The sequence below is a fragment of the Pomacea canaliculata genome, linkage group LG6, assembly GCF_003073045.1.
Source record: "Pomacea canaliculata isolate SZHN2017 linkage group LG6, ASM307304v1, whole genome shotgun sequence".
Lineage (NCBI taxonomy): Eukaryota > Metazoa > Mollusca > Gastropoda > Architaenioglossa > Ampullariidae > Pomacea > Pomacea canaliculata.
In genome coordinates, this window is record NC_037595.1 from 27,122,121 (window position 1) to 27,136,001 (window position 13,881).

The following is a 13,881-nucleotide window of genomic DNA, read 5'->3' on the forward strand; positions in this document are numbered from 1 at the left end:
ATCAAACTCAGAAATGCAGCACGGAAACACTGAAGCCATAGATTGCCCTCCTTTCAAACATTTTCCCCTTCAGAGCAACTGTTGCTTCTTTGTTCACAGTATTGCTTCGCTCCAAAAATCGATTCGCAAACTAAAGAGAAAAGAAAAAAGTTCGTTTCGTACAAGGACGAAACACGCCTTAGTCGCCAAGCTTATTTAGAGAACTCATTGTCACGTAGGTTTGTATTTTTTTTTTCCATAATGATCGTCTTGAAAGTTGGGAGAGTCGTTAAATAAAGTGACTGAAGCTGGCGAAATCCTAAATCCCTATTCTATCACACACACACACATCTCACAACACTCATGCAGTCTGTGTGTGTGCATGCGCGTACACGTGCATGCAAGAGAAAGCCGAGACCATTTCACTTTACCGTATCTCGGCCCTCCACTGAAATCCGTTTGAAAGTCTGGTTTAGTGCCAAGAACTTTCCCTCTCATAAGAAATAAATTGATTCTGGCGACCACCAACAGCGAATTACCTTGTATTATTCATAGTATTCTACATTATGGCAAATGTTAAAAAAACAAACAAACGGAGGTTTCAAGCGTTTTATAAAAAAAGTACAGTCGAATCATTCCAGTACTCTAAATATAAATAAGAAACTAAAATTTCAAATTTAAAAACGTGTTGCCGTTTTACTTCTCTGGCTACATCAACTGCTTTAATAGCCTCTTTGTGTATAAGGCTCGTCGATTAACCAACCTGTATTACATACTTGGCATTAAGTTCTTGTTAGTTAATTTTTTTTTATTCCTCGCTCATTTATTCTAAACACTAGAGCAGGGGTCTCAAACACGCGGCCCGCGGGCCGAATGCGGCCCGCGAAACATTTTTGTGCGGCCCTCGGCCACGTCCGCGGTGTATATGTATGTTGTGCTTGGTGATTAATTCCCGCAGTGAAAATTACCCCCGTTATTAGTGACAGAGACAACGTCAACTTATTTTAATAAACTAAACTGCCTGTGCATGTAATAAACTACAGTAAATGTAATTAATAATTATAAAAACTTTATTTTAGCATTTAACTGCAGTGACAGTAGTGTTCGTAAAATTTAATGAAAAAACATTTTCTTTTCGTGGTGCGGCCCGCTGACTGGCTGTTACTTTCCACTGCGGCCCACATGCTAATATGAGTTTGAGACCCCTGCACTAGAGGGTTTCTTGGAAGCCACGATGACCGCATGGAATACATAAAAAAAAAACCAATGAAATCGTGAACACAGCACCATGGCAGGTTCTTATTCAAATCGACGCGAAAATAATTTCTCTCGTTGTTCGATGGTCGAGTACCGACTAAGTGGTCGTCAACTGAAACACAATTCTCTCGAAAATAACGTTCGAGTGGCGAGGTGTCAAGAGGGGAATTATCGTCTCTGCGCCAGCTCAATTGTTGTATTCCGATCTCTTCGCCGGAAAACTGTGTCCAGACGTGTAGACGCACCTATTGGCAAATATTCACAGTTGCATGATTAATAAGTGCGGCATTTGTACGTGCCTGCCACCACGCACTAGGGGGCAGAGTACAGGGCAGGCGATGAGAGAGCATGTTGTTTGTTTGCTTGGACAAGGGCCAGTCCAGTGCGCACTCGCACCTGCCACGAAAATGTAGGAACAGGACTCGATGTACACGTTGAAGACTCAGAACAAGAGGATTTACTGCGCAGACCCTTTGCTTTCAATTCAAAGAAAAGGAACAGTGGTTGCAACGGAATCTTAACAATAAATGTTGAGTTGTTTTGTTTCGCTTGAGTGAAGAAGACAGCTCGGGGTTGACTTGTTGACACAAACAAATACAACGATCAGGATGTAACATGCATGTACCCGAGTTTGGTATAAACCTGTGACATCGTGTTTGATAGGTTAACTAGCAACAAGAGTAGATGCTCTGCATGTGTGTGTCCGTACATTTGTATGTTTGACATGAGGACATAAGAAAGCCCCCCACATAGTACCTATAGTAAGGTGACCAGACGTCCCGCATTTGGCGGGACAGTCCCGCTTTTGACCTCGTGTCCCGCCTGAATATCGGGCAGGACGCCCAATGTCCCGCTTTCTGGCTTTCTGGCAAGTCCATCAAATGTCCCTGTTGTCTTTAAAAATCACTTTTTTCGGCGTTTTTTGACGGTGACGACACCATCATCGTCACGTGTCCCGCTTTCGCCCCCGAAACGTCTGGTCACCTTACCTATAGTCTTGTGATAAGCGAGGAAACGCCTTATCTAGTGGCCATGACTCTAATCGCCAAGTTAGCTAGCAGTCATGGTATGTGACAAATTGCACGTAGCTAACCTGCGATTTCACCTTTGGCAGGATAAAATGACAAAGAACGAATTGGTGTTAACACCTCCACTGGAAGTAACGGTGGGGGGAGGTAGTGCTTAAGAAAGCCTAGACATGCACTGATCAAGAGAGAAGACCATCAATTTCTGTTTACGAAAGCTTTGTTGAGAATCGATTATCGGTTTACGATCAACGTCTGTGCTGTCGTGGCTTTTTGGCCCACTTTCATGATCTTGTTTGTCTGCTTGTAAGATTAGTGCTCAGATCGCCTCGTCAGGCATTGTTCGGATGAGACCAAGGGTCAGGCGCGAGCAGTTTCACCTGACTGATCGGCGGTATTTATTGAGTTAGTGTTTAGAGACGTCTTTGAACCTACAGCCATAGACTTCACCACAACTTCTCTCCCTCCGGTTGTTGGTGGCGCCCGATAGCGCAGTGGATAGGCGCTTGTCAGACAGGCATGGATATCTTGGGTTCAGATCTCGTCTCTGGCATCTGTAGTATTTGGGATGCCGGATTTTATGGCTGGACCATTTCGCAGCAGTTTTTTTTTTCTGTATAGCGGCTAAGTGCGAAGCGAAAACAGCCATTCCTTAGACTCCTGAGACGAATTTTGTTGTTGTTTAGTTTGTTTTTAAGACTAAGAAGTGTCCCTTCCTTCGTAGCGATGTAAAAAATATAAACAATTGCAGTAGTGAGAAAAAAGAGATTCTGCAACATACTGCTGGGAGGTTTTTGTTTTTTTTTTTTTTTTTTTGTTTTTTTTAGGTAATTAAGATATTCTTTTACATACAAATACAGACATGCACATGCACACAAGGATGCAAACACACACCTGTAGACTGAATGTGTATTGTGCATTCAAACTGCACTCTGTGAAACGTTTAAACCTCATATTAAAAGTAATCAAAGTTTATTTTATACTTTTTCACGGCTGGATGCCCACTAAAGAACTTTCCTCCTCCCTTTGCCCTTCTCCCTCCCAACATCCCCTTCCCCTTCCCCTAAGACACCTCAACCGAGAAGTGAACGAAAGGGGACTCTTCCCTCGGGCTGTAGGCAGGAGCAGCTACGACACACGGAAGTCGGCGCTGTTTGTTTGCGGAGGTCGCCCACCTGTAACCCCCCTGTCAAAGTGAGTCTCTTCTCTGTCGCGAGATTCATTGACACGTCAGAATCCCGACAGGGTCAGGCGGCGCGCGTCCATCTTGTTTCGTCACTTTTTCGCTCGGAAGGTATATACTGTTAGTTTACCGGAAGATTTCCCGTGATCGTGGGTGAGTCACCAACTGCTACCTTTTAGGTGAGCTACTCTTCTCGTAATCTTTTGAGATCAGTCATCTGTGCCATATCTTAGATTGGCCTGACCTACCTTGTGACCTGTCTCTCAAACTTATAAACGTCAAGGGTGCGAACCTATCATTGGTTCGTTTGAAGGCGTAACGCCGATCGTGAGGTGAATCGATATTTACCAAGGGGACACTCGCCGACGAAGAAAGACAGAACGGCAGAAGGCCAGAGAGGCAGCAGCTGTTCCTCCAGCACCAGGTGACTTCTTTGATCTTACCAAACAATGCCACCAAACGCTGAAATGAGGCGGTTCAGTCCGAAGCCCTTATTTGGGGGCTCGGTCTGTCAATACGCCTGGGGGGACCGTCGATAATCTGTGAGGCAGATGTGCATGCAACGTGCAGCAGACGCCTTACGAGAAAAGAAGCACGCGCACGTGCACGTCGTTGACGGAAGGAAAGAAAGAGATGAAGAAGGTATCGAGCAGCTAGGACAGTACAACGACCAGCCGGCGTCCTGGGAGACAAGTCCCTTAATCCACCGCGTGGAGCTGAGAGAATATCGACCTCCGTCTCTCCTTATCTGTCTTTCAGTTGGCGGCACGCAGTTTCTCTCGGGCTCGTCGAGTGAACCACTCACTACCGGCGCGGTTTCCACTGGCTCTCTCTCTTTCTCTTTCGGGGAAGCCACGCGGACTCCAACGAGACTCTGCGGCGGAGGCTAAGCGACTGAGTCACTAGACGGAGGGAGGGGTTGGGGGGTAGGAAAAAACCCTCACTAGCAGTAGAGTTCGGCTACGAAGGTGGAGTTCATGTAGCTGGATGGTTTCGACATTTTGAACGAGGGAAGCTATGTGCAAGGACGTGGGGCCGCTGTCTAACCCTGGACGGACACTCGACACGTTGAATTTATAAGCATCATCATCAGCAGCAGCAGCAGCAGCAACAGCCTCGAATACCAGCGTTGACGGCACTACGTTCTTTGGACGCCGAGGGCTTACACCTTCGCGTTACACACGTGCGTTGTGCAGTGTCTTGCTGTGCAATACGGTGGTTGGCGTGCCTGAAGTCACAAGTGGTGTTGTGTCCTGACGGATGCTACATTGTGCGCCACTGTTTACAACTGCATCAGCCTTTGAAGAGGCACACGCCATGGCTGGGAGGATATGACAGAGATGGAGATGCAGACTGCCATGGCCATGCACCGAACTCCTTCCTACTTCGTCTGGCCCAACCGCAGTAAGTACAAATGTCTCGGTTGATTGACTACTGGTTTTGGTTACGAACAGGGTTCAGTCTTGTCCTAGCGACGCGATCTATAAACAGTCGATATCCCTCCAGACATCCCCCACCTCTTTCCAAGATTGTGAGGCATTCATTATACGTATGCGTCTGCAATGGAGGCGGGAGGGTGGACTCGATCACTAGAGGGAGAGGTCTGGCAACTGCCGGCTGTCTCTAGGCGCAAAAAGTATTTTTACAGGTAAAGGAGAACGCAGCCACAGACATAAAACCCTTCGTTGTCTTCTGATATACGCTTTTCAATTCATTTGTCTACCTCTTATTCAACAAACTGATTTTTGATTTTGTGGAAAAAGATATCTTAGTTGTCGACATCTGTTGCTGTTATGGTTAATTAATTCTCGTTCTCTTATGGATCATGTATATGAAAGAATAGTCTAAATGACACCGACTTAAAAAATATTCATATTGTTTATGGAGGTGGAAGTAGGGGGGAAGCGATTGAAGTTAGTGTCGTTCCTCCCATACCGCATCCGCCATCCATCTTGACCTTTACCGGTAATGTGTCATTAACGCATTCATCTCGAACAAGAAGAGTCGAGTTTTGCTTCTCGTTCTCCCATCTTTGTGTGCCTACACGCGCAAGCACGTGAGAGAAAGCATACTACAGCCCTACAGTACATCTACAGCGTTCATTGTGCGCCTTAGCCCTCTAGGCCGCTGTGGTACGAGCCCTATAACCCGGCCTGTTGCTATGTCTGTCTTCCTCCTCTAGACCGCTGTTCGGGAGTTCAAACCGTGGGATGGCGATCTTGAGTAGCTCCCCACGTCAAGGAGCAAGTGTAGCAAAATATGTGTGTGAGGAGGGTTGGTGTGGTGTTCTCTTGGTCCAGTAATCGACTTAACACCTCCCTTAACGACGAAAAGTTTCCTTCGGTCCAGTCATCAGAGCCTTTAAGGAACCCGTGATACAGTTACTGTCACGGACTCCAGTTCGCTGGACATGTAAAACAAAACAAAAAAGTTTTCGCGGACACAGTCACAACTGTTCTTAGTTAATCTGGGAACCTTGTTTCTCTCATGGAGGGTTTAGGGAAGGAGAAAAAAAAAAGGTTAGAGAGCGAGAGAAGGAGAGAGGAGGGTTGTGGTGGTGTAGGAGCAGAAAGGGATGAAGGGGACATGTCATCTTTTTAGTTTTCTAGTGTCCTTTCAGGAGGGACGGGAAGCGGGCTAGTTCCGGAGAAGGAGGGCTGCCTGTTTCCCCTGCTTGTGCTGCTGTCTGTTTGTTTACGTGTTCGCGGGGCCACGCTGGGTGTGTGACCTCTGCTGCTTTCCCCGACGACCGAGGAGTTGACACAACGGCAAACATGTTCTGCAGAGAAATAGTATTTTTTTATATTATTATTATTGACAAGGACTCGGGGTTGAGAGTTAGGCCAGGTTCAGTTTGCGTTCGCCGTGAAGTATTTAACCTCTTTACCTCTTTTGGACAATATCCAGACATGGAACGTGCAAACATGGCTGCTTTTTCCTCCACATATGTTAGTTTTCAATAGAAAGAAAATTTCACATCTTTAAACATGACTTTGCTTCGCGTAGTGTTTACTAATTGATTACCTATTTAAAGGCATAGTGAAATGCACTTTTTTTCTAACGAGTGGGTTCTCTACTGTTTACTGTATACTATTTCCCCGAATCTGTGGACAAAGTGATGTCACGAGTTTGACCTCTTTTGGTCACGTGGTGATGCTTGTATGAACGGCCGTACCCAACCAGATTTTGGTATCTTAATAGCATCTTGCACTAAGCTTTACACAGTAATTAAAAAATCTTGCACTCTACTAAACCTTTAAAGGCACAACGGTCTGCTTGACAACTAACGAATGTCTTCAGACTTGGGTTTTGTTGGAGATTATCTCTAACCTTTCTGTAAGGAGGTAAAGAGCAAGTCTAGAGTCTGTTTATTTTCCGGCTGGGTGTGCTGGCTAGCACCAGACACGTTTCTTTCCAAGAATGTAGTTCTCTGTGGTGTACAGTTGAGTGATATGGGTGGAGGAAACCACCACTGATTCCAAACTGATGGACAGACCCGTGAAAGTTCTGCTTAAAACCAACAAGCTCTTAGAGTAGACGATTCTGTTTCAGTAGTTGAAATGTCCTCCTCTGAATTTTAGTGTTCTCGTATTTTTCTTGAAACTGTCAGCATTGCTCACTTTTTTAACGGCTAAAGCTTGTGTTTTTTTATTTCAAACCTAGGAGGTAAGTGCCAATCTGAACACATTCCATGCTGGGTTATAGAACATTAACGAATATAAAGGTGGTTTCAGTGAGTTTTATTATAACACATGCAGGGTCTGTCCAGTAGTTTCAAATCATTGGTTGAATCAGACAAAGGGGTAATTTAATGGTTTTCTTCACTTTATCGCGATCCACGATGAGGGCTGGAAAGCAAGCGTTTCCTTACGGTCACGTGACTGACATGGACTCGCAACTCATTCACGTCACGTCCCGTCACGTTACGCTACGCTCGTCCAGCGGTGCACCACGTTTTTCTGTCGTAAACTGCGATGCAAGATGGTGCAGCTGTCTCATTTTTTATGAAAGAATGGCGCAGATATTTTCTTTCTTTTATGCAGGTAAATGTGTGTAACGCCCAAGACCGACAGTAAAATCGGAATACATCAATGCCATTTTGATTAATAAATAAATACAGCAGCAACAAACAAGTCCTGTATTTACTACCACTACTGGTTCATAAAATTATTTTATTATCTCCTATTGTGAAAATTGTACACTAGTAGGTTCTTTCAACCTCAGATATACGTGAACCTCACCTGAGGAAAAACACATTTGTATTCCCTATGAAAACCCACCGATGATGGTGTTTAGAATTTGAGTCACGAAATAAGATAACTTTTTTGATAGCCGTAAAAAAACTGCTTTTGTTGTCGTCCTTGTTGTTTCAGTCATTTAAGCTCAGCGTCTCCTTGCTGAGATAGATAAAGGTGATGACCAGATTAAATTTTTTCTAATAATGTCCCTTTTTCCAGTTTATGTGTCTCCACATATGTTGCATCTAAAATGAACTTTGAAGACAAAGTGTGTTTAACTCTCGAATAAGATCGATATTATAACACGTAGAGTAAGATTTGCTGTTGCGCATGCCCACACCACAACCGGATGTGCTTAATCCCTCGCGCTGAGATAAAAGAGAAAGAGCCGTCTACCTTTGCACATCGGTGCAGAGATGCACTTTATAAATAGAGTGAAAGAACGAGCTTGTTCTTCTTGCATTCCAATGGGAAGGGCAGAGAATTTCTTATCAATGAAGACAGCAGCCTGCAGAAGCTGCTGTCTTCTATTTATGTAATGGCCCAGCAAAAAAGACTGCAAGCACACACATGGGAGCACGGAACTGCAACACTGAAAAAAATTCAAGTTTGTCGAAAGTTTGGTTTAAGACGGTACAGTCTCCACTTGTTATCTTGTTGTTATCCCCGTTGTTATCATCAAATTTTGTGGCAAAAAGTCCTCCTCCCCTCCAGGGGATAGTGTCAAGATAAATAACATGTCGCAATGGTTTCCCTCCTCCCTCCCCAAATCTGGATAAAAATATTCCTTCGTTCCCCAACCCAAACAAATTCAATTTCCGAGATTCAGACCTGCAAACGTCACACCCAATAAAAACGAGTTCAAAGTCGTGACGTCATGAGTGTACATGGATACGTTCAGGTTGTCAAGGCGGTCAAAGCTGCTGCCAGTGGGAGGTCTGAGACCATATGTTACTTATAGGTATTCAAGGATGCATGTATTGTTACCCATATGATCTCTTTCGGTGATATTTGTAGGCTGGCATCTCGAGAAGAGAAGACTTGTGGAGTTATTGACTCAAATTTGGGGAAATGGTGGCTCGTTCAATCCAGTCGTTTGCCAACAAGAAAAAAAGTTTCCCACTCTTGTAAACCTTTAAGATGAACAGCCCTGCTATTAATCTCACCCTTGGGGGCACATTCACATAGCGAGGTCTTGTATGATCCACAAGCCTCGACTTAAATCTGTCTTGGCACACAGTTTTCACGTTGCCGTTGGAATGCTGAAGAGCTTAACCTTTTTCTCAGGTGTGAGGCTTCCTTGACACTGCGACCACCTCTTCTTTCTCTATTTTAGTTCTATGTAGAAGCCTCCTGGCTGAGTTCAATGATGAATTTCATTGCATGACTATATCCAAAACATATTGTCCACAGGTCTTATGGCATACGGTAATATTATAATTAGAATGTGCAGAAACCGTCTCGTCGTTGTTATTTGTTTCGCTTCTGTATTTTTTTCATTCCGTCACATATCTGTTACTCTGTCCGTCAAAAGAAAAAAGAAACTAAGCTCCTAGACGAATCCATCAGCTGACATAGTGGGCCATAACGGTCTTTGCTAAGTGGCGAAGAGCGGGTCTGTCGGTCTGTCTTCTGTTATATGTTCGCCGACCTCGGCAGCGGACTCCCTCTAGGATGTCCTGAAGGATGGCCTTATATTTGTGTATCACCGCCTTACGGTGTCAAGTGGCCAACATGGCAAACTTGCACCGTCTTACTTTGCCAGTAGTTCTTTAGGGGTGCACCAGGGAGGTGCTCTCTTGCAAATCCGACCCTCCTTCTCCATTTCCAAGGCAGTGGAATAATTGGCAAGAGATCATCGTCCTGCCTTTCTGGTGGGGCAGAACTTGAATGGCTTTATTTCCTACCTCGCTATCACTGAACTCCCGAGAGCTTAGTGTGCCACAGTCAATGCAAGTGTCGTGGTCCCGCGTAATCATTTCTGCACATGGCCGACCTTGTCTTTGTGTCAAGTCTGTCACCATGCGCAGTGAATAGCCATGTAGTTCCAGCACTCTCTCCCTCACACCCACACACTCCTCTTGAGCCCAGATTCTGTTTGAGACTACAAATAAATTCATTTCCATAGACTGTATATAAAGCCGGTGTTATTGTCATGGAAACGCATGCTGTGTTCACTCAAACTGAAATGTATTCATCTTGTTTTAGGAAGTGAGAGGTGTTCATTGGCCAAGATAAGACTTTGTTCGTTTGGCAAGTATATTTAAAAAAATAATAAAAACCGACATCATACCCTCCTCAGATGAGCACAGCCTTGATTAATGCAAGCAGTCAATCAAACTATACAATCTTCAGATTGCAATTATTAGCTTCACCCGGTCTCAGGACAGAAAAGCAAAAGAAGACAGTCAAAAGATACAACAAAATATTTTATTCTTTCATCTTCTGAGGGTGGTGGTGGACTGAGACATTCATATACCCATTAACCATACAGTGTAAATTCTATATAATATCTAATATATATATGCCCATTTGAAAATATAAGTGTCGTACTCTGATTTCTCTAGCTCACGTGTATCTTTAGTACCCATGTTCCGCAACAGTTCACTCCTCTTCCGGTGGAATGACTTTCAATTAGGCAAATCAGCATCCAGCATCCTGACGAAACTGTGCCAACGTTCGCAGAGCACTTCGAAACAGTGCCAGAAGCTAACACATACCATTCATTACTAGCCAAAAACCTGACAGTTATAACAATCTAGCTTATACTGCAATTAACTCAAATAATGCATTTAAAATATTTTTTTTCTATCGAGTATATAGCCCCTTTAAACATTAAACTAGCTTCTAGAAGCAATGTCAAACAAAAGAGCAAACTTCCGATGAAAAGGAAAAGAAACAATTCTAACGAATTTTTACATTTTTAGCTAGTAATGGAGATCTCAAAGTTAGCTGTAAATGGAACGTCTGCTGAGTTGCTTGAGAGTATGTGAGGGATATACTACGACAGTGGCAGAAATTCCAGACAGATGATGGCTGAAAGGGTAGAGCTGTCTTTTTTTGTACTCCATTTCATCTGAAGCCAGATCTTAGACCTTTCGTCAAAACTGCGAGGAAATCGCACTCTCCCGTCTGACATTTTATTTTGTCTTGCGAAAGAGCTCGAGGCACTCAGCTGGTCGTCTTAGTGCTCGGAGCTAAGTAGCTAATGCATGCTATCGAGTTACTCGCAGAGAACAGAGGCGACTACCCCGGGTACCTGAGAGGTGAGGCAGCGGTTCAAATGGCAAGAGTGAAAGCAGTAATGTTACTTCCCTCTTTAATTTGAAGTTTTATGGAGAAATTCGGGAGAAAGGAGGTTGTTTCTTTGTCGGAGGACAATTATTGTGGCGAGTGGGCGAAAGCATCTTTGGCAAGTGAATTGGACTTCAAAAAGGAAAAGTCACCTGACGGAAATGGAAACTCTGGAATACGAAACTGGGGATATTATAAAAACTATGGAGGTTTTGATAGAGAATTGCAAAGAAGACATCTTGGCATTATATATGATTACAGTTATTGAACGAAGAAGTTGTTTTTTCAGTGTGAGAGATCAATTTAACTGAGTCACGAGTCACAGATAATGTTCTCTACTTTAGTACTGAAAGATCCGGTCGTGTGTTGTGTTTGTGTTGGGGAAGGTGGAGGGTGGGGGAGGCGTGCAGGTGGGGGATGAGGCCAGAGAAAGATGGTATAATTGATAACTGAATACATTGACCCTACGTATGTCCTCAACATTAATATAAACCAGGCCGCTGGTGTCGCTGGACAGGTTCTCCCCTTCGGACATAGGTCGCTGATAGCAAAGCACATTGTCAACCTGTATCGGAATATATGTCGCGAGTTTGAAGAGGATATGTGGACATTTACTATCGTCACCCCCACCCAACTCCCATCATCACCTCACCTGACCTTCTTATTCCCCCACCCTACCACATCCCCACTTTTCACTGCTGTAATGACTCACACAGAACTTTGCCTTTCAGGGGATATCAATTAAAGTTATGTTATGCATCCCTCTCTCTTTCCCTTTGGGCTGCTTCAGGTTTCACAGTGTAGTCGTCGGGAATATGAGCCGTTGGTTTATTGAAATTCGCTCCGTTTTTCTTGTCGTAAACCCCAGGCTATCCGCCGCTTTAATACCGCACGTGATGGTGCAGACTGCTTGCCTAGATGCTATCACGTGATTGTGACGTAGTAATGGGTCTTATGCAGACAGGTAAGCATGGGATGTCCCCCTACACTAGCCCTGATTAGCATGGGGTGTGCAAAGTGCATGTTAGGATATGATGGGTGTGAAAGACATTTGATCCTGATGATCACATGTCAGTAATTATCTCTCCTCAGCGAGAATTGCGACGAAGGTAGCAAGATATACTCTTGAAATGTTTAGTTTGTTTTCAAAGATGTCTTGAGGCCGCCAGGACAACAACTCATGGAATTTGCACTGAAGCCAACTGGAGATAACGACCATCTGTCGAAGACAAAAAATTGCTCCCATCATCTAATCATTTGCGGCCCTATGATCCACAGGGGGCGACTAGAAACAAGAAGAATCGAATCATTTTGTTCCCAGATTGTCCACGTCAGCAACTGGATTAGCTAGTTTGATACAGAAATAAAATAAAAATCAAGATAACCGTGCATTGGGGGGTTGGGCACTGTCCACTGTAAGTCTGCATCTCGTTGTTTCAAAACTTTTATCGAAGAGGGTTAGTGCGAATAACCTTACTAAATAACACACTCTGGCATTTACCTATCACCTATCTCTGACACTAAGATAAAGAGACAATACAAAACACCTTCACCAAGAAACAGCCGACCCACGTGATTCAGAACCTGGGGCTTACTGATTTATTAGCATTTTCATACATCAAATCGCCCGTAGGGACCAGCCGCACTCATAATTCACTTTTATAGACAGGACAAAGGCCAGCTTGGAAGAAAAAACCCTGCAGCCAACAGGCGATGACATCGGTGGATGTAAGGATAACTGGAAAGGGTAGATAATTTACTGCTAATTATGCGAGGGAAAGGGCCGCAATTTTCAGGCGATTAAGTATATGGGGGCTTAGCAACGGTCTTTAATGGCATGACCAAGCGTGGGTTTGCGGTGAGTAACGCACCTCATTCACAGATGGCAGGCATAGAGAAGTGTGTGGAAAAAAGTGTGAAGGCGCGTGGCTGCGCGTGTAGTGAATAGTTTTATGGCAAGTGCGTGGCTGAAGTGCAGTACACATTCTAACACTGGTTTGCTGCATGAGTGCAAACGAGTCGGTGAGTGAAGCACGGTCTCACCTTGTTGTCTTGCCAACTCTACTTTTTTCGCCCACAGTGGATCCTCCACCCGACTTCTGCCTACACAAGGTTTATCACAACCACGAACTTGTATTGCGAGACTGCTGGCAGACCATTTTTTTTCCAGGTAACTGCTAAAACGAGGCATTAGACGACAAAGCTTCCGGTTTATTCACATTTAAGATTAGCTACTAAAACGAGGCATTAGACGACAAAGCTTCCGGTTTATTCACATTCTTTGCTTAGGTTCACCGAGACTAACAGTAACTAACTTTGCAAGAGGCTAAGTTTTGGTCTTGGCAGACAGACAGCAATCCACCTACACATGTCCATGTCACAACAGAGACTACATGCCCTCATTACACTGCCACCCTCGCCAGTACAAATATGGGCGGATAGTAGAGATTACTTAACTGAAATTGCGTATTATTCTACCATGATTTGCATTGTTTATTCGTCTGACTGAACAGTCGTCTTTTAATGATTTGGTTCCAGTTCGATAGGACTGAACTGTGGTATCCTTGTAGTAGTTTACTGCTGTTCCACCTTGTGCTCGGATTAACTGTGATGTGGGGATGGTTTACCTTAAATCCACGGTCACATGTGTTTGTAGATGACTACCTCTCTCGTCCGCCCATTCTAAATGTCTCAAGCCAGTCCTTGGCATGCAGGTCCACTGGAAGTTCCTTCTGTAAAGTGAGCATGTACAAATACCTTACTGTCTTCCTCCGAAGAAAATCAAAGTATTCCTTTGAAATGCTTTCGCCAAAATTTCAGCTGAAAGAAGAGAGGCGCATTTGCATGCAAAATTCAATCGGCATTGGAAAGCTCAGCCATTGCGCATGTGCAAATTCAAAGAAAA

General features: G+C 44.2%; 1 protein-coding gene across 14 annotated transcripts in view; it reads left to right on the forward strand.

Moving 5' to 3' along the window:
• The first annotated feature begins 3,504 nt into the window (after positions 1 to 3,504).
• Positions 3,505 to 13,881, forward strand: part of LOC112567059 (ensconsin-like) — a 55,181-nt gene continuing 44,804 nt past the window's right edge. For 4 of the 14 annotated variants that reach the window (XM_025243558.1, XM_025243565.1, XM_025243564.1 and 1 more), the window contains exon 1: positions 3,507 to 4,848. In XM_025243558.1, coding sequence (XP_025099343.1) covers positions 4,776 to 4,848 — 73 coding nt within the window. In that variant the 5' untranslated portion in view covers positions 3,507 to 4,775. Of the gene's footprint in view, positions 4,849 to 13,881 lie in introns of all 14 variants that reach the window. The other 10 variants (XM_025243553.1, XM_025243556.1, XM_025243557.1 and 7 more) reach the window with 5 other exon arrangements.